Here is a 22062-nt window from a genome sequence, read left to right as displayed (position 1 = left end):
AAATCCAACAACTGATAATATCTCCAAAACTTTAACAGAAAAACAATCTACTTTCTAAAACAACCTCTAATACATTTTTTAAAAGGTTAACTCCATTATAACATATAATTGGAACACAATCACAACAGAACATACAGTTGTGTTTTGTATTGGCACGATTCCCTAAATTGTTGGTTCTGCAAGTGTATCCTGCACAACGCTGTATATGAAAACTCTAGCTGATGCCACTACAAGCAGCCTCAGCATGTTTAACCAATGCTGTTTTTTGGAGTGCAGTCTAGTTTTTCCTCTTTACATGGAATAAAATTTCATCACAGCATAACCCTCACTACAAGGGTCTGAGAAAGCATCCCTTCTACACTATTTTAATCACCTTGGAGATGATTATCCAGAGCAAAGCATACAACAGAGGCCCCTGTGCCCTCTGACAGCATTACAACACATTGATCCCCTTCCCACAGACATAAAATCCTATACAAATATCACATGGGATTATAAATCGTATGTATGCAGGGCTTTGATGTGGCTTTTTGCCCTTTGCCTGGGAACACAGTAATGCCGTGGCAAAACAGGAAAAGAAAAAATGTACTCAGGAGGTGAGAAATGTACACATATTACGATTGTTCAACCGGTTATTAACCGTTTGGATCTTGGAAGCAGTTTGTGTTTTGGCCCCAAATTGTGCTAAAGAGTATTACTATTGCTATAATACTCTGTACTTTACAGTTTCTATACTCAAGCGATATGCAACTGTTATTTTCGTCAGCATTCCTCTCAAACTTCGGACAAATATGAATATGTGTGTTGTAGGAAGCCCTGGATTCTTAAATAAGACAGTTAAAGTACAAAGTAAATATACATCAAGTCTTGTGAACCTCCATGAACATGGCCTTAATCCATAGGGATTGCCTCATTTGCTCTTCATCTGAGCGATCAGTTTTGTTTTACAGTTGGCGGTTAACTGGTAGACTTGACAGATACAGGAGCCACAGACAACATTTATCCCAATTTAAATGGTGGCTGGTGTTAATTGCAAACCCAGCTCTGAAGAGCAACCTGAACCTTTATTTAACTTAAATTTTAATGTTAATGTGCATAGCATTATTTCACGCAGCCCTGTGTCAGGTAAGACACTACTGTCAGTGGATACTGATTGTATTTTTTGCATTTGATTATTGCATAACAGGCAGAGCACCTGTGAGACAGTTACCTACAATGGACAAAACAAAACCTAGCAAGATTGTGTCTCTCCAATACACATGATGCTCATTTGACACATTTGATAGTTAGGTGGAGAAATGAGACGCCTGCTCCCTCAGCTCTTGAAACGTGTCTGCTCACATATGTGGTTGAATTTCCTGGAACGAAAATAAAAAGAAATCACATGAATGTTGCAGGTAAAAGCACAAAATCAAAGAGATGAGACCGAATGAGGCATCTTGTTAAGATCTTCAAACACCAGACCTGAAGAATTCTAATACCTACGTTTATACAAGGACTCCATCTAGTGGTTAAATTAATGAACAGCATGCAGAAAGCTGCCACACAGCGTCTCATGTGTCTGCCAGAACCATTCACATTTATGACTCAACAACCTGATGGTTCAGTAGCACCACAGCACAAACACTATATTGGTGATAAACAAAAATGTGATACTGATATAAGTGACTTGTCAACAAAGTTACTCTGAATGCTCAACAGTCCAAAATAGTATAACTAACTACATTTGTTGAACAAGTTAAAAAAAACGTTTTAAAAAAAACAAAAAACTGTAGCTGAACTATTTTACAATAATGCAAATCATAAAAATATGTCAATGTGATTAAATTTAATATATATTATACATTTAGAATTTCATATATTATATAAATTACATTTTAAATGAATAATTTGCTTTTGATTAATGCTATGGGTGTTGCCCTCTGCATAACGCATAATGGACAATTTCTCAAGGTGGGTTTCAACTGTTCATCGTTCAGCAGCATTTTTTAAATTACAATCTGCAGTTACTGATTAAGTGGCGGACAAGTGGTACAGCAAGAAGCATTACACTGAAATTTGAAAGTAACACTAATGTTTAACCACAAATAAACAAGGATGCAATTTCAGAGTTGCAGAGAGGACACGAGTTGATGTGAGGTGTATTCCAGAGAGCAGGTTTAGTGAAAACTCTGGGTTTCTTAATCCTGAGACGAGGGAAACTCAGGCTTTTCCGAGAGGTAACCTAAAGTCAGGGTCAGTTACCACGGTAACTGAGTGTGTGAAGCTGACCTGCTCGCTGGCAGGTTTACTTCAACAAACCCTGAGTTTCCCTCTGTCTCCTCCCTGCTGCAGAGCCTGAAGCAGCTGGCAGACACAATGTTTTAATTTTCTACAGTTGTTGAAAAAGTTGAAACAAAGTCACCCAATGCTGTTGAGCCAAGATCCAAACAGACGTCTAAACATAAGACATCAATTTGAACCTCCACATCTTTTCAACTGCAAATCAGCTAACTCATTATTACTGGACCAGATGTCATATGTCTCTTCTATGTAAAATATGTCTTATCTGTTTAATCTCTTATCTCTAACCTAACTCTCTTTCCACACTCCACATACACACACATTAATGTTTCTACCTCCACTGGATTAAAATGGAGGATCTGCCTTTTATTTACCTGTTGCCATGGTGAATCACAGTGTTGCAACTCCATTCATGATAGCTTTTTTCATTCACCACGCACACAGTTAACTCAGGGTGAACATCCTAAAGAGTTGATTGAACTGACTGATCAGCTGTTCTGTAACCGCAAACTCAGAGTGTCTTAAACCTGCTTTCTGGAACAGACCCCCGATGTCATTGTCGCCACTACAAAAAGCAGTTCTGCCACATAACTACTGGGAGACAGACAAGCTATGTGAAACCAAGTATATGAGTTCCTGTGGTGTTTCCTATGTAAAAAGACTTACACTGCATGGTGTGCCTTAACCTGCGTACGACAGTTGCGTCCCCAGTAACAGTCAGGACGAGAAGTTACAGCAGCTGAGGAGAGAACAATAAATGAAGTTAATTCATGTGTATGACATAAACATTTGGCTGTAACAGTCCGAAAAAAGTCTTAAGCCCCGTTTGCACTGGATTTATTGCTCTGGGGGAGGTTGAGTGATGTTAACATTACCTGCACTGGTCATTCGTTTTAATCCAACCCAGAGCAAGTATGTGGGTCATTTTTCACACTCACCACAGTAATAATTGCAGCTGCAATTCAATACTGTCTTTCTCCAAACTTGCTGGGCCTCCTGTAATTTAAGTCCTGTTTGGAGCAACGTCCTTGTATTATAAAGTGTATCTGTGATTTCTTTCAACAGGAAGAGCTGCTTTTCCTCCTACTGCATTTCATCAGCTCAGTGTGACATTGGAAGTTAGTGAGGAAATGAAAGAAGTCTAAAATATTTTTGCTAATCTGAAAAATCCATATATAGGCCTTTTTAGAAACTAATACGACAATGGAAAAAACAATAAAGCCATGTAACATCATGAAGTAAGTTGTTGTAATGTCAACTACAGGTAGGTGGGTACAAGTATTCTCATTTAGCCAGTCCTGTTGAATGTCCATGTCTATTACAGACCACATTACGTAATTTTGCGATGGTTAAATGAAGTCCAGAGAGATGAGTTAAATGACTGAGGAGCACAGAGAATATTTTATTCCCCACCTCCCCCTGTAATGTTAATCCTTTCCAGAAAAAAACACTATGGTGTGTCTGACCTGGCAGCTCAGATGGGGGGATGTTCTGTCTGTACTTGTAGGCCAGCTCCTTGAATGTTCGCAAGCCGCAGCAGAAGCACAGGATGGCGTTTGCAGAGATACGACAATCTGACAGAGACGGGGTCAAGAACGAAACAGTATTATCACTTATTCTTTTCAGATAACAGTGTGACCTTAGGTCAGCCACATTGTACATGCTACATTGCTGTGAGGCACTAGGCTGGAAATACTTTAAAGTTCCTTGGGTTGTGATTTAAAGGCTCACCTGTCAGATAGTAGTTTCCCTGCTGTAAGCCTTGCACAGTCTCCTGGAGCAGATCTCTCCATGACTTCCCTCTGGAGGACAGGTAGTTCTGGTGAAAGGATGGAAACACAGTCAGTAGGTGCAGACATGTATTTCAAGCATCTTCAATATCAATTCTTAACATGAGTTGTAAGTGAAGTTTATTACTTGTGGACAGGAACTTTATTGGTACAGCTGACTTTTTGCAATCTGGAATATAAACTTATTATAGAGTAGCAAATGCTAAAACTCTAATCCCTCAACTCAGGGTATCTGCTGTTACTAAGTACCAATACGAGTGCTCTCTTTTTCCAAAATTGAAAAATCTGTTGATGTTGCTGCAAGGGACTCACTGGAATTATTTCTATGTAAGGTAACATGAGGTCAGGGCAGCTGAGCAACTGTGGATTGTTTTCAGCTTGCTGTGATTGAATGAATGTAACTGCTAGTAGAAACATTGAATAGTATAACTGCATTTACAAAGAAACTGCTTTAAATGTAGATAGGTCACTCCATGGCTGATATCCAATACGCTTCATAAGGTCAGTATCTTTGCTGATATCCGATCAGACCAGTGCATCCTGAGTAAATAGCACACCCTACACTGCTGACCAAAACATGTGATGCATTTTTATATAAAAATAAATAACTGAAGACCAAAAATGTCGACAATTGTTAGAATATTTGACAAAGTCCATCTTACCTGGAGGATCTCTGACTCATAGTTATTGTTGTTCAGCACACCATCCATACACTTGTCTGTCAGATTTAGTTCTGTAAAAAAAATGGGGGATTCCTCCCCCAAAACCTTCAGCACACTTCCAACGCTCAAATAAGCAGAAATAAATTTCGGAGTATCTTAATCACAGAGAGGATTTTAAGGGTTGCATGTTTGAATTCCTGAGCTGTATTTTTATGGTACAGAGCTACAAAAACTCAGTGAGTTTAATTTTAGATCAGCTGCAGAAGCAAAGGTTCCTCACAAACCAAAGTCATTCAGTCACCTCTGCAATACTGCTGAACTGTGTATGGAGCTTTCATCTCGTACTAACCGTGTATCATTAATACAAAAGTATACCTGAAAGTTGATTGAAAGTTGAAGTATGATTCTCGTTTAATAATGTATACATGATGTGGAATCTATTCTGTGCTGGTTGTGAAAGGAAAGCCTGCAACCTAAATTTATTTTGCAGGTATTTTAATGACCTTCCACACCAACCTGCTGAGAATACAATCCTGTTGGAAACAGAGTGCCTTTAAATTTGAGAATGGCTATGATCAACGTTACAGGTATTGCATTAGGACACTATTCTAGATTCAGCCTCATCAATTAAAAGGCACAGTATATTAGTTACAGCCAAAAAATCCCATACTGGTCGCAGCCTATTACACAGAAATAAGTCTAACAGCAGAGATCCCCCTGAGGCTGTTTTGCTGAAACGGATACATACCACTGAATCGAGCCAGGCAGCCTTGACAGCCAATCCTCTGGCAGCCCCAGTACATATGACAGAAGGGTCGCTGGCACAGCACACCTGCCAACACACAGCACATCATACATGTGGGATGGATAATGGAACAATAAATCCACACATGTGAACTGCTGGCTAAATTGTACTATCACTATCAGATGACTCTATATGTATTGCACACCTTAAAGTATGTATATTAAATATGTCTATATACTGAATAGCCTTGCACAATTTAAGTTGCACCTGCACTGACTGGCTTGTATTATCTATAAATTTTGGTTTCCTACATCAATTCCCTTCATGTTTCACGGGTTGTACGTAGTTTTCTTCTCCTAACAGTAGAATTTAAGTCGACCACATTCAGTCAGCATTCATTACACTGCTGCAGCTGGACCAACAAGTTCAGTAACCACTCACATTGCTGAGCAATAACCTGCGGGCTATTTAACTCTGCCCTTCTGTCTGGCATCGGCTGGAGGCAGCAGGTACAGATGAGATGACAGCCCTGAGGGGGGCAGCAGTAGTCCTGAGGAGCTGCAGACAGGAGGGGAGAAGAGAAAGGTTTTAGACTGAAGCTAAGACATATGATATGAAAGAAAGGCAGGAGGATCTTCATAAGAGTGCTTAAGTGGACTGTATTTTCCATTTATAGCTGTTTACTGGAATGAAGATCAAAACAGAACAATGTATCCTGCACTTTGCTAGTCTTCCTTGCTTAGCTCCTCTAATAATCACCTGAAGGGATATCCGAGGACGTTGAGGGCTGCTCCCCTGTGGGCTTTGAGGACCCTTCCTCAGTTGCTGGTTTGGGTGGAGGAGGTATAGGCGGTGGGACTGGCAGACCAGGGACCCAATAGTTTGACCCTGTAGCAAACAGCACCTGACTGACCTCCTTCCTGTAGCCTGGACACTGTCTGCACATCACCAGAGGCTGACTGGAGACAGAAAAACACAACGACAAATCACATGGAGAACTTATTCACTAAAAAAGCAAAAAGAAGGTTTCCAACACTGTTGGCATCATGACATTTATGGTTTACATTGTTATTTTTGCATGACCTCTTTTAATTACAATAATTTTATCTCATGTTTTTACTAATATTCTCATTTTGGATCTTGGTATATGGTAAATATCGCGTATGCATCAGATCATTAGAAATATTTATTTTGTACTGTATGTTTTCTACAAAACAACCAAACGTTTTACCTGATGTCTGAGGAGTCGCTGTCATTGTCAGAGAGCTCAAAGAGGTAATCTGAACTGCCCTCCTCATCAGAGAAGGAGCGCTCAACTTTTGGCTGCAACATGTCCTGAGTGATCTTGTTACGGCTGTCCATGCTCTTCAGGTCCTCTTCACTGCGACACTTTTCTGTGGAACAGGAACACACACACACACACACATACACACACACACACACACACACGTACACAATGTCAGCATCGACATAAAATAGATCAAGATTTTTTGGGCTCTAAATCCTGTAGAGCTTGCATATAAAAAAAGATATGTAAGGCTATTATTTCCATCCATTTAGTGCCAGTATGTCATGATTAAAGGTGCCATTAGAATGATCATTATCTGTGCAAACCTGGGTGCTGAATGAGGTAGGCCTCTACCAGGTTGTTGAGGATGTGGTTCTTACGGATCCTCTCCACAGGGCAGCGGCAGGTAGGACAAAGAGAAGAGCGCTCCATCCAGCCTGAGTAGCAGGCAGCACAGAAGGTGTGCATACAGGGCTGCAAGCTAAAGGGAAAAAAAATTACTCACACACCACTGACCTTCAGTAGTCATGCAAAGCACCTAACAAGACCACAAAGCAGGGCTTCCTTGTAACCTTGGATACCTGAGGGATGGCAGAGCCTTTGAGTCTTACCTGACACAGTCATGCAGTAGGTCCTGGCAGATAATACAAGTCAGAGATTCCTCCATCTTATCAGTTTTAGTCCCTTCTACTGGTGGCTTAGTCAAAAGACTCCCAAGACTTCCCTTAGTTGGCCCCGCCACCTCTGTACTGGATGTGTGTGGCAAGCTCAAATCATATTCTTTATCTGTGAACAAAAATGAACCTCATGTGAAACCTGCAGCTATCTTTGCTCTTTTTGAAACATTTGGTATGGTTATCTTATCCAAAGTCATAGGAGGAAAAATTTAGAGAGGTCACGAACACAGCCTAGTCATGTTGGCGAGAAGCTGAGCAAGACATTTATGACTAAAAGAGATGAGATCTGACATAAAGCAATTGGCTTAGATGAGATGAAGCTAAATCTCTTGCTGAATCTGTGCACTTATTTTTGGCATTTGTCTGGGCTTGAGGTTGAATAGGGGGTGTTGGGGTTAGAACAAAAGCTCAGAGTAAAGCCCTGTAATGCATAAAATTTAATGTGAGGAATCAAGAAAAAAATGGATTCATCCCAGAAGTAATAAGTGAACAAACCAGTTTTCCTCCTTTTGCTTTCTGGCTCCAGGTTTTCCATCTCTTTTTCCTGTGTTGGGGCAGCATCTTTAGCTTGACCTGACAAAGGCAACAACATAACAGGGTCAAAAAATGTTAATACTGTATAATAAAACAGTTTGTTTTGATGTACAATCAAAAGACAACTTAGCCCTCACTGCGGTTACCAGTGCTTTACAAATGAGTTCATACTGTCAACCACTGACAAATACCAAACGATCCATCTATGATAAACAATGTATTATCAGGTTAAAGCAAAAGGACTCTTTAGAATCATTATCATCTTGCTGCTAAAAGATTTCTTTCTTCATTTAAGTCACCTCATATTCTCTGCAACACTGAAACAAGCGTATAGACACCATGGAAGAAAACATATCTTTTCTTCTACAACAGTTCAACATTCTATCTTGTCACAGGACCAGAAAACACAATGGCAAATAATTATAGGAAATATTAGGGAGGCCACAATTTTACAGACACCCCTGCTCACTTTTGAGAACCCTCTTCCCAAAAGTGCATAAAAACATGAAAAATTTATCTACAGAAATAAATAAAACCTGACAAGTTCAAGGAATAACAAAGTGACACACTGTTAAAATTCCAGAGGAAAGCCAAAGGAAAATGCAAAAAAAATGGATCACCCCACCTCAGCAGTGTGTTAGCTGAGAACTTACCAGAGGCAGGACAGGCTCTAGCTGCTAGAGGATCAGGTGTGGTAGGGCTCCGAATACAGAGGTGGGAAGTTGATGTGGAGGGCTGAGGTTCCTCTTGAGTTATATCCCAAGGAGCCTTTGTGAGCATGACAGGCTCCACAGAGAGTGACATCTCTGAAGATGGAACAGGAGCGGGACTGATGGCTGACCTCTCCATGTCTGATGTTCAGATAGAGGGTGGGAGGTTACTAGTGAGGCATGCTATAGCTGTGTAATAAAAATGTTTGCGTAATAAAAATTTGACACAAGAGTTATGGTGAATTAAAGGACGGGTTCACAATTTTTCAAGTCTTAAATGTGGTGCTCTAATGAACATTGAAGTAGGTTTTTCTTACTGTAATCATTCTTCTTGTTCATATTGACCATTAGAAGATCCCTTCATAATGCACTTACAATGTAAGTGATGGAGGACAAATTCGACAAGCCTCCATCTGCGCAAAAATGTATTTAAAAGTTTATCTAAAGCTAATATCAATCTTCAGCGTCCAAATGAGTCAAATCAAGTAGATATCTTTCAATGTTACAGTCTTTTTAGTGCCAAAGTCCCTCTTTTTGTTACTATACTTCCACTGGAGCTCAACAGGGAAACACTGTCCGAGGAAACACAAAGAGGGAATTTGATGCTAAAAAGACTGTAAATGTAGCAGATATCCACTTGATATGACCTGACTCACACTGCTGAAGCCTCATATAAGCTTCACATCAACTTTTAAATGCATTTTCATCACAAAATGACTGTGTGGACACACTGCGGATTTTTGGCTCCTATCAATTACATTGAAAGTGCATTTGAAGGGGATCTTTTAATAGTCAGTATGAACGAGGATGGATTACAGCGAGGAAAACCTACTTCACAGTTCTTATGGACACCTGACTGTTGTTTTCAGATCAGACTTGAAAAGTTGGAACGTATCCTTTAACTGACTACTTACCATAACTAGTTTGTAAAATAGCTTGCTCCGCTTTGATAGAGTGGTAAACATAGGCGATGTCTGCAGGGCAACAAGAGAACATATTGTTTGTCTTTGCTTCTTATAAACTGATATAAACATATTATTGTCATGGGAAAGTTAAAAACTGACTAGCAAAATTAACAACTCACTTTGTTCTGGCTCACTTTTCCTGTATACAAAGTAGATGACATCGCCGTTCTGCAGTATGTGAGTTTGCTTTTTAACCACTTTGGACATGTTGATCACTGTGCCATTAGTGCTACAAACAAACAAACGTACAATTTGATGTATCACCGTACAATGTAAAAGGTTTTATGAAAGGACAAATCAAATACAAGCATATTTGAACAGCTCTAAAAATACAAGCATAGCTTTTCTTTCAAATTTGAATTTTTTTAAACATCATGTCTTTTGTTTCATTCATTCATACCCCAGAGAACACATAGTATTCATCTCAGTCCATCTGAAAATGCAACAGTTTGTACTGCTGTTAGAATTCATTGATGGTTGAATATTTATCATACCTCATGTCTTCAAGCCTAACAACCCCTGAGCTTTCATCTTGGACAATCTTGCAGTGCTCCCCTGAGACTAGTTTGTTGGCTGGAAAGGCCAGATCACATCCTGGCAGGAAAAAATAAAAAAAATGTCACGAAAAAAACAAAATTAACATAATGCAGATTACTTTGTCTCTCTAAATCGGCTTTGATATGACATATTCATTAACTTTTTCAGTGGTATAGGGTATGTTAAAGGGTAATTATTTTATGTTAGTTTCTTAGTTATTTTCTGATCAAAACAAAGTCTCAGCAATTCTAGCTGATATGGCTCAACATCTATAAATTTATACACTGGAAATTTTAAGCTACCTTGAACACCTGAAACTGTCTTTTGCCGTGATGTCTTTAAACTTTTTATTGCCCAGACATGAGCTAACCAATTAAGGCTACTCATTTTGCATTGTAATAAAGTAAACCCCCACAAGCCCTTGACAACAAAGCAGGCACATAGGGAAATATAGGCCTAACCTTTTCTTAAGCAAAACCCATACAAAAAAATACCTACTTAATATTCTGCACACATGTTCTCAATGGACGCCTTTTGTTATCATCACAAGAGGCTGTCTAAGTTTGGTGCGCTAAAGAAGGCTTTGTGTTTTCAAGGGGGAGGTTTTAAAGGCTCCAGACAGCAATGTCTGCGTTAGAGATGGGATTGTCTTTTGTTGATAGGTATCAACATATTTGGAGTTTTTTAAAAGCAGAATAAAAACATGAACTGGGTTTTTTAAAATCAGATTTATCTATGTTGTTCACTCCATAACATACAGAATCTAACCTACCTTTTTTTCGGCCAACTGTGCACTCCCTGTTGAAAAGCAGCACTTCACTTTCACTGGAGTCCACTTTGACTAGCTTTCCCCATGGTCGGCTTCTTCTGTGACTGTCCATCTCCCAATGTTTTTTCTATACAAAAAATATTTAAAAATGAGAGAATGAGTTTGAGTTTACATTGACTTTTTTATGTCATTGCTTTGTATATGGCACATGGTTGCAAAGAGAAAGTGAAATTATAAACAGCAAACGTTCTGGTGTACGCTGATCTATCTAAAACCTGCTGAGACATTTTATTTGGTCAGTAAAGTTGGTTTTGTGTCAAACTATCTATCTGTTCATTGTTGCCAGCCAGATAGGTTCTGTCAGATGCCAACTTGGGTACCAAAACATAATATTTACAGACACTTGGGTTTCAGCAGACACACCTTTATAAACAAGATATAATCTCTTTTTAAAATCAATCCATGAATCTATTCTTCATGTCTGTACTTGTCCAAAATACCAGCTTGTGCCAGGAACTATTTCCTTTTAAGTCCCACAGTTCTTTTCATCAAAAGCACATAATAACTGAGGCATTTTGTGTAGCCAGTTAAGAGTTTGAATTTAAATTCAAAGCTGTTGAATGAATCATACTTTATGTATGCCGAATTCACCAGTAAACTTTTATGAGTCGTTAAAGGTCATGAAAAGCGTAAGAACAACAAGCAACTTGCCAAATGAGCAAGGCTGCACTCATGTCAAAGAGTTTCTCATCAAGTTTGGTTTGGATGCTAACGGGACAAGTTCTGCTAACGAGACCTAGCTAAGCTTTGGCTTTCCTGAGCTTACTAACTTAGTTATCGAGCCAAGATTTGTTTTGTGACATACTGGGAAATCGTTAAGTTATTTCAATCGTCAACTAACAGTGTGACAAAATGTGTCATAATACAAATGCACCGTGATATCATCACAGCTAACGTGATAACACAACTTCGTTCATAATAGTAAGCTAGCGTGTTTGCTAACATTAGCAGCTAACTATACCGTGTAGCCAAGAGAAATCAGGAAGTTCACAACAACCACAAATGTCTGTAGTGTTATAGCTATGTAACTTCATGTCTGAAACGTGTTACTTTACCGTCAAAATATGAGTTTGATGTCCCCGTGGCTCTGTATAAAACTGTTTCTTATCCTCATGTTCCAGCTAGAAGCAAGATGCACTTCCTGCCAAGCTCAGCGTTGACATTATTTACCGTTATCAGCTGATGGAGGAGGGGCAGTTTGGGTGTGTGAGTAGAGGTGGACTCCATAGAGGAACCATCAGTAACACAAAACACCAGTAGGCCAAAGAAAGTGTCACATGCTCAGTTTCATGAAAACAATAAAAACAATAACAACAACATTTAGTGCCCTTAAATATGTATTTAGTAGCTCAAGTGCATACACAATTGTATCAGAGAAGTTAATGCTGGAAAAAAAAGAAAAGCATATGTGTTTGTTACGTCTGGAACAAATGACAGCTTTGTTACACATTTCAATGTAAGGAACTATTTCCTTTGTAAGTCCCACAGCAAAAACAGCAAAAACAGACAATAACTGATGCATTTTGTGTAGCCAGTTAAGAGTTTGAATTTAAATTCAAAGCTGATGAATGGATAATACTTTATGTATGCCGAAATCTTGCATTTCGAAATGCAAAGATTTACACACATAATGCACATTTATGACGTGGTCAGTCATGCCACTGCATTTTCATGACAGAAGCTTCTTGTGAATGAAATGGACTTTTGCATGACATAACACTATTATTTTGTATCAAAATGAATATTTTGGAATATTATAGTTACTATAAGTTGTGTGGCACTCTATATTTTTATTTTTATTTTTCATGCTTCATTAGTAAACTCAACAGGCTACTTTTGCTGTATGCTTTAGGTCTTGTTCTTCTCTTTGCTACTGAAACAATTGCCCTGTGTGGGATCAATACATTTATCTTATTTTCCCAAAATATTAATATATGTTTGCAACAAAATCTTTATACCCTCTTCTCGTTCATTTTGTAACTTACTGGACTCATTAAAAAGATGTTAGTCTGGTCCAGATGAAGGCCTGACTGACGGTCGGTCTATGCCAGCAATAGTCTGGCATAGACATCCTGCCAGTTGAGCCCAGCTTTTTTCCATTTGGCTTCAACGTCCTTTGGGCGACACAGCAAGCCGACGATGTTTGCCAGGAGGATTAGGCCTTGATGTGGTTGAACAGCTCTCCCATGGGGTTGCCTCCCTTGCCCGAGGGGGTGATGATCAATGCCAGGTGCAGTCAAATATCTATCTTGATATACTACAGGATTTTCTGCAGACTTTTCAGACACAGCAGGGTGGGCAGTGTCCCCACTCCGTTCGAGTCATGGAGCAACAGGTCCATGCACTCTTGAGAAATGCTGCTGCCCTAAAGTATTGCATCCACAGCATTTCTTACAAAGCACCGGAGCACCGTCCAGGTCCACCACACACCTCTCTGCCACTCATGATGATTTCCTCAAGCTATCTCCATCTCATCCTCAGTCAAGGGACGCCCAGCAGGAGCACGGGCCTCTTCTAATTGACTTCATGGTGTTCCTGCTAGTACCTGGTGTTTTGGAGGCAGACTCTGCTTCTTTGCTCCTCTTAAAGGAGGCTGATCTCTTCAGTCTCCACATACACAACTGGTGGCTTCTTATTCACCCCTTTCTTGGACATCCATAACCCAAAAAGGGTTATGGATGTTTTTGAGGCAGCTTCACCTTCTTTTTTATTGATGAAAGGAGGCTCAGATCTCCTCAGACTCCACATGAAGTCTCTGATCTCTCCTGTTCTTGACCATGTTATCAAATTCCTCTCAGCCTCTGACAGAGAAACTAGCATGAAAGTCAAAGCCACCTTCTTTTTTCATTGTCCTCTCATGTTGCACTTATATTCAAAGACAATGAGTATTCCAACTCAGTGCATGCTAATCCAAAAAGAGACTGAAACAAACTATTCTGAATGTAACTGTTCACAAACTCACAGGAAGTGGTGTCACAGAACCTGAAAAATGATCAAATATGTTAAGTGATAAATAAACAAAATTATCAGTGACAGTCAGCCTTGCACGACAGTGCTGTGCATAAGTATTCACACCCTTGGACTTTTCCACATTTTGCAGTGTTACAACCTGGAATTCCAATTGATTTTATTGGGCTTTTTACCATTTGATTAATATGACATGCATCGTGCTTTGAAGATGCAAAATACTTTTTCTTGTGACACAAAAATAGTTAAGACAGCAGCGGCAAGTCTTTTGGGGTATGTCTTTACCAGCTTTGCACATCTAGAGACTGCAATTTTTGCCCTTTCTTCTTGGCAAAATAGCTCAAGCTCAGTCAAATTGGATGAAGACTGTCTGTGAACAGCAATTTTCAGGTCTCACCACAGATTCTCAATTGGATTGAGGTCTGGGTCTTGACTGGCCCATTCCAAGACATTAACATTTTTTGCCTTAAACCATTCTGGTGTAGCTCAGGCTGTTTGCTTTGGGTCATTGTCCTGTTGGAAGGTAAACCTCCACATCAGTCTCAAGTCTCTTGCAGACTAAAAGAGGTTTTCTTCAAGAAATGCCCCGTATTTGGCTCCATCCATCTTGCCTTCTTGTTGATGAAAAGCATCCCCACAGCATGATGCTGCCACCACCGTGTTTCACTGTGGGGATGGTGTACTCAGGGTGATGTGCAGTGTTGGGTTTCTGCCACACATAGCGTTTTGTACTAGGGCCAAAAAGTTAAATTTTGGTCTCATCTGACCAGAGTACCTTCTTCTACATGTTTGCTGTGTCTCTAACATGGCTTGTGGCAAACTTCAAACGGGATTTCTTATGGCTTTCTTTCAGCAACAGCTCTCTTCTCGCCACTCTTCCATAAAGACCAGATTTGTGGAGTGCACGACTAATAGTTGTCCTTTGGACAGATTCTCCCACCTGAGCTGTGGATCTTTCCAGTTCCTCCAGAGTTACTGTTGGCCTGTTGGTTGCTTCTCTGATTAATGCTCTCTTTGCCCTGTCCATCAGTTTAGGTAGATGGCCTATTCTTGGTAGATTTGCTGTTGCGCCATATTCTTTCCATTTTCTAATGATGTATGTAATGGTGCTCCGTGAGATATTCAAAGCTAGCAATATTTTTTTATAACCTAACCCTGCTTTGTACAATTCCACAACAGGTGTATTTATATTGAGATTAAATTGAACTTTTGGACTGCACCATTGCCCTACTGTACAGGCTTACAGGCACCTATCTCCCTGATCATGTATATCAAACAGTATTATCAGGAATATTTTGTAATCATTTACTGTATTACTACATTAAATAAAGACATGATATTATGATTGAAAGCATTTCTAACTGAATGAAGTTACTGTGCATCCAACAAGTGTGTGTTGTGCAACAGTCGCAGTCCATCATATTATAGTCAATCAAAAATGGAAAAAAAAATGCAGTTGACTATAATCAGCCAAATATAAAATGCTGGCAACATCTGAAGCTCCATTGATAGAGAGAAGTCTTGGTGCTACACACAGTGAGGCAGACTGCAGGCTCACCACTCACCATCCACTCAGCGTCCACAGTGCTCCAATTTGGTTGTCATTTGTATCTATTTGTATCTCATTATCTGTTCATATCCAGAAAATGTTACTGTGTTTGGCTACAGGCATGCACACACCAGTAAAATTATGTACAAATAATGAAGACAATATGCACAAACACCACGTAAATCATGCACACAGTAGGGGTGTAACAGTCTGCAAATTCAACTACAGTATCAGTATCAGTATCAGCGACAGTTCAGGGTCTCTTCCAATTTCAGCATTCAGACTCAGTCCCAGTGGGAACAAGACTTAGGAGTTTCACTCAGGTCTGCAGAGTGGGAGAAAATATAGAGGGACTCTTTGGCAATATCTGAGTCAGTAAGATTCAGAGTTAAATACTTCAAAATCTTACACAGAGTTTATATTACTCCCTCCAGACTGACTTGCCCTGCTGTCAAGTCCTTCTGGAAAGAGGTGTTTAATTCAATATCAGCAATTATGAATATACACTTCTAATATAATAGAATACAGGAGAATGATTTTGTTGAACTGGAGGATTTGTAAGACACGTTATTTGTCAATAGATAACAGGTTACTTGAATTTTTAAATCTTCGTGGTATGCAAAGAGTAGTAAATATGACCATTGATGTGAATTATGATCTGTGAATTATTTGGGATCAAGTGAGGAACCTTTTGGCACATGTGCTGTTAAATCAGATATAACCAACATTATGGCACCCTCGCCACAGGGGTATCATCTTTTCTTACTTTTTTGTTTGTTTTTTGAGTCTGCATCTGAGATCATTTTGGAACATTGTTAGGTAGACATGTAGACCCCATGATTATCAATACAGATAATAAATCATTAATTATGTGTTTCATTATGTAGTATAGCACTGTAATTGTGCCCCCCCTCACCCAATCTTATATGTTGTGGTGGTGGTTTATCAGTGTATTGTATTTCTATTTTTCTTTAATTTATAATCCAGGCTCAGGAGGTAAAGTGGGTCATCCACTAATCACAAGGTTGGTGGTTCGATCTCCGGCTCCTCCTGTCCGCATGTCAAGATACTGAACCCCAAATTGCTCCAGATGGTCAAACCAGTACCTTGCATGGTAGCTTGCTGCATCACTGTGTGTGTTTGAATCGGTGAATGAGCAGTTAAAAACAGTAAAGCACTTTGGAAAAAAGTGCTATATGAATGCAGCCAATTACCATTTTCTATTTACTTTTTCTATAAATGCAAAACATAAAAAACGAACAAAGAAATAAAGATACAGTTTGAGGGTCAAAGGGAACATGATCACTTGATAGATTACTGACACAAATAATGTATATTGTGTAATGTAAGTGATTTTTAAAACTGCAGTGAAATTAATATATATATAAAACATTTTTATGTTTATTTTTATGTTTAACCATAATTTTGTTTATTACTTATTCACAGTAATAGCTCACTTTAGCCTACAAAGTAAAACAAACCTTCTACAGTTTACAAAAATGAATCCCCAGTTCATTGTCCCCAACTGTTGATGATATCACAGTTTTCTGGAGACAATTAAACACACTCACAAATACTGATTTGACAGCACAAATCAACAGTAATTACATGTCTGAATTATTAATAGAGTGGGTTTCCATTTTAAGCTCGTAAAGACTCATTAGCCTAATGTTTTTCAGTCAGAGACACTAGAAAATGGTTAGCTTTGGCAGAAAAAGCTCTTATGGAAACTGTGCAGCAACGAGGACTAATTCCCTCTTAAATAACAACAACACAAACATTACATCTTACTTAAGCTTGAGCTGCAACAGCAAGCGGCACTGGCATGAGTGTCTCAGACAAGTAATAGTGAAAATCACAGGCATCTGGTTTTAATGGCTGCGCTGTGCACCTGCATGAATATGATTGGCCGTTTAGAGTCAGCTAATAGCCAAACAGCGGATTAATGAGCCAGTGATTGTGAAGCATGGATGAAGCAGCTGATACCAATCAGCTACTGCAAGTGCCACTTCAGAGTTTTTATTTCTCCATAGGTTTATATGTCCAATTTTTGTGTGCTATATGTATGTATGAATAAAAGTATGCTGTATGTAAATAGATTGTTTTTGTTCTTCATAAATGGTCATTTTGTTACTATATTCATCTTCTTTATAATCCCAGTTTTACCTTGTAGTATGGTCATATAGAGTTATTCAAATGTTTGTCATGGTATGATTTAAGTTGTTGCAATAATACAAAACCTATTTCTCTTTTCTATTAACTGCATTCACCATGTCCACACATATTAGTGAATCCCACTGGTTCCAGTCACCATTCATATTGAAAAGCAATTACACAGCTGGCTTTATGGGACCACTGGTCATTTTGATAGGATTTTATAGTGCAGTTACAAGTGGGCTGATCTTTCTTGTTTAAGAAAGACCAACGTGTCTCTCTAATAGAAATAGCAAACGAGCCCTTAATGCAGGACTAATCTCAGCAAACCCCCATCTATTCCCTGGCAGTGCATTATTAATGGGCAGTGTGGAGGCTGGTGAGTACAGGGGCCTCTCCTCACTAATGCATCCATTCCTCATTGTTAGATGTCTGGTGAGGAAACCCACACACATGCTGCCTCCTCACACACCCAAAGACTCACATGGATACACACACACACACACACACACACACACACACACACACACACACACACACACACACACACACACACACACACACACACACACACACACACACACAAAGATGTGCCATCCATGCAGAATGTATTCTTAAGGGAAATTATTATATTTTTAGTTGGCATTCAGTGGTGAACACTGAATCCTTTGCAGATCCTCTGATAAGGTCACAACAGCAAATTGAATGCAGCTTATTAAGTCCCACTCCAACGCTGTCAATCAGCATTTCTTAATTGGATCAAATATTACTTGTGGCAGCTGTATAAAACATCAAACGAGTAATTAAATGAAATAATGAGAAAATAAACCTTAATGTTGCCAAGTGGGAATGGAGGCAAGCTGGGGAACGTGATTCCACCGTGCTCTCTGAAATTATCTCTCTTCGGCTTGGGCTAATTGCTGGAGGATGTCCTCTTAACTGAGTGTGAAAAGCTGTGTCTAATTACTGCAACATTAATCAGGCATTAGCATGTTATCACAAGGTTAACTTATCAGGAGGGGCCCAGAAGCAGCTGGAGGTGCCATTTACCCATGCTGCACTGGGCCAATAGGGCCACAAGGGGTAGTGCTTGTTCTTCCTATGAATCATTACTCAGCCTGTTGAAGCCGGGAGCTGAAATCAAAGGCAACCATGTTGGATTGGATTGTATGTGCATTGTGGTTTTGAGACTCCTCGGAGTGGAATGGGGAATGTCCAGAATCGATATAAGCTATTTCCTGCTCATTGTGGAGCTGAAATGAGAACATTTATCCTCAGGGGATTCAAAATTTTAGGTCGTAATTTGTTAACATCTTACTTTGCACAGACACACCAAAGGAGACATCTTTACCCCAAACTGTATGAGGAATTACATGGACTAAAAGAATCTGCAAAATCAATGTCATGCAATTGTGTGCTTGGTGGAGCACTTGAGTCTGATGTAATGAAGATTGACTGGATGGTGATTGCATCCCGAATTACCCCACTAGTGGAATATGAATACAGATAAAACATCAACTATCTCCAGTGGGAAATGTAAAAAATGAAATACTTGCCACTGTTATAACAAGCATCCTAGATTATTAATTAGTATTTTCAGTTTTTTTTAAATGTTGCTACGAGGATTTTTTGGTCTGTATACTTTTTAATTGACACAGAAAAATATGCTAGATTTAATGGCAACGGTGTAATTTTGAGCCGTGCATGCCAAATGACCAGCATGTGTGTAGATTAAAGGTCATTTCTGGCAGCAGGTTGGTCCTGTGCCCTGACTTCATTACCAGCAGCTCCAGAATAGTCTCATCAGGATTCCAGCAGGGCAGAGAAGCCATACCTCCGGCAGCCCTGCCAAAGGCGCTCATTTGTCAGAGAGGCATGGAGATCACAGGCCGACAAATCTCCCACGTCTCCCAGACTGTCAAGCTCTTTGCCTGCATATCAAAGACAAAAGAACAGAGCCGGGGAGCAAGAGAGCAGAGCAGCCATTCCATTTAGAGATGGTCCGCTGTTTAAACCCCCCGAGCGTGCCCTTTGAAAATGCCTATTAGCCTGGGTGAGAGAGATTACAAGCAAATAAAATTACATTCATTGTGATATTTGATTTCATAATACCCCCAGAATTATAATTACACCACGCTCACACTTTTCATTTAAAAACCATTTGGCAACAACAAAGAATAAGAGATGGGAATGAGCAGGTTGTGCATCTAGTGAGTGAGTGCACATTATCAGGCCTGTTTCACTAGAAGTAACAATAATGGGAGAAGAATGGAGGCACTAATAAGAATGTAATCAGGTGAGAGAGCGGGATTTAATGATATGGAACACAGGGCTTTATTTTCATCTGCCAGTCTTTTGGTGCAACAACAGGAGAGTGTGAGGGGAAGGAAATGCCTTTTTTTTCTGGTGTTACATTCCTTTCAGTGGCCGCTATATGGAAGCAGAATTTTTAAAAGGCTTATTACAAACCTGCACAAGAGTCACATCCCCTCCATCATATCTCAGCTGCAACCTGTCTTTCAGGGTTGTACCAAAAGGACAACGGTGTATTACACAGGGAATGTGGGCATATGCTTTCTGGCTTAAACCAACAAGCAGAAGGGAAGAGATAAGAGACATTCTTGGGCGGCACAGAAACGAGGCATGAGAAGGGCCAGCTTGATAGCAGTACTTGTTGTTCTGATGTGTTAAATAGCTGGCCTTCAACACCCCAATCAATCGCTGAGTGAGCCACTGTGTAGCCAAGGGTTGCGTTAGATAGCCAGATGGCTGAAGTCAATGGAGCTCTGCCTGCTCTCTTGTGTCACAAAGGGATGATCATGAATCTGGCCACACAGACCGGACAAAATACATGAAATATTGCAGCCTGAATGTTTTCCTACGTTGATCAGTAGATAGATGTTGTTTCAAAACGTGTCACTGATTAAAGTTCTGTGCTAATCAGCAACAGAATAACAACATTTCATCCCCAAAACATTCAAAAACATAGTTGGCCTTGGGTGGCTATCATGCACATTTTTGTTTTGGCTTGCACAACTGGCTTGTCTGATGTGATAAGTACTACTGTAGATCTCACTGTGTGTAATGATGCCTTCCAACCATTGTATGGTACTCCTGCCACTTGACACAGAAAAGTAAGAGGCAGCCAATACGCCAATGTGCGCATACAAGAACGTCTGCGGGACAAGACAAGCATTTTTGAACGTGCTCCAAGACCTCCAGAGGCCTGTGTTGACTAATCTGCAAACAATCCGCTCTGCAAGCCCCATTGCAAGTGGAAGAACAAGCCCCTTAAGCTGTGACATTAACGAACACAACCAGATAAGATAGGGTTTGTTATCTTGGTGCATGGAACTCCTGCCCAGATAGGAGATAAGAGCCTTTCAAAGCATGTTTGCTGCCAGACAAATTTCCAAAGAACCATGGGAGACAAGCAAAGCCAGGCCTGGAATGCTGAGAAGCCCTGTCAAAGCCAGTCTCATGAAGAATATGATCCCCCTGCCCTTTCCACCTTATTATAACCGCCTTTGGTCTAAAACCAGTGGCTGTTCTATGCACAGCTATGTGGACCTTCTTGTGATGAAAGCAGCAATAAGAATCCAATATGCATCAAGAAATGGACCTCACACACAGATGTTGAATGCATGCAGCATCAAACTGAAAAAACAACAACAATATCATAAGATTGTAACTGCACATGTAGTGTATTAGAATAGTAAACCACTACATTTCAATAGTTTAAGATATATCTGCCTTTAACAGTGTCTTTCTGTATGTGTGATGGCACACTGAGATGACAGAACTATTACAATATTAAGTCCTACATAATATTAAATAAATTAACATATGGCATTGGGGTCTGTATAGTATTGTTTATTTGCTGACTCAGATTCATGATTTGATGCCAGTGCCACTGAGCAACCTGGAAGTTGGCATAACTTGACTGTCTGTATGAGCTAGACAGGATATTTGACTTGTGTTTGCATTTTCTATCAAAACTGGGAGAATTGATTTGTCATCTAAAGGTCTTCAGTTATAAAAGTATGTTTATGCTCAAATTAGTGTACACCCTAACAAGTAATTTTGGTAGTATGAAATGTTGCAATGATTAGCTTCCTAAAACTAAGGTTTATTTCTAGTTAGATGAGATAAATTAACTTGTTTCCAGTTTTGCTACCTATCCAGTATTTTGGGGCTTTTAATTTCATTTAAATTTTAATAAAAAAAAATTGTTTTTGGCAAAAAAAGAATAGAACTGTCAGAAATAATATGAGTGGGAATTCAGCCTGTATTTTTTGTGTGACAGAAATCATTTGAAAATATAAATAATTTAAATTACTTAACTATAATAGCTATAACTCATGAGTTACAG

General features: G+C 39.5%; 1 protein-coding gene across 1 annotated transcript; it reads right to left on the bottom strand.

The window, feature by feature from the left end:
• Positions 1-1047: 1047 nt before the first annotated feature.
• Positions 1048-12235, bottom strand: chfr (checkpoint with forkhead and ring finger domains, E3 ubiquitin protein ligase). Its single transcript, XM_042421071.1, has 18 exons — positions 12076-12235; positions 10964-11087; positions 10149-10248; positions 9774-9883; positions 9604-9663; positions 8633-8830; positions 7941-8018; positions 7380-7554; positions 7095-7249; positions 6712-6874; positions 6240-6439; positions 5922-6038; positions 5484-5567; positions 4736-4806; positions 4015-4102; positions 3750-3857; positions 2950-3022; positions 1048-1358 (listed from the first exon to the last, which is right to left on the bottom strand). Exons 2-18 carry the CDS (start codon positions 11070-11072, stop codon positions 1316-1318), a joined length of 1932 nt encoding a protein of 643 aa, XP_042277005.1. The 5' UTR covers positions 11073-11087; positions 12076-12235; the 3' UTR covers positions 1048-1315.
• Between the last annotated feature and the right edge of the window lie 9827 nt (positions 12236-22062).

Source organism: Thunnus maccoyii, chromosome 9 (assembly GCF_910596095.1).
Source record: "Thunnus maccoyii chromosome 9, fThuMac1.1, whole genome shotgun sequence".
Lineage (NCBI taxonomy): Eukaryota > Metazoa > Chordata > Actinopteri > Scombriformes > Scombridae > Thunnus > Thunnus maccoyii.
This window is presented reverse-complemented; position numbering and strand designations above follow the sequence as displayed.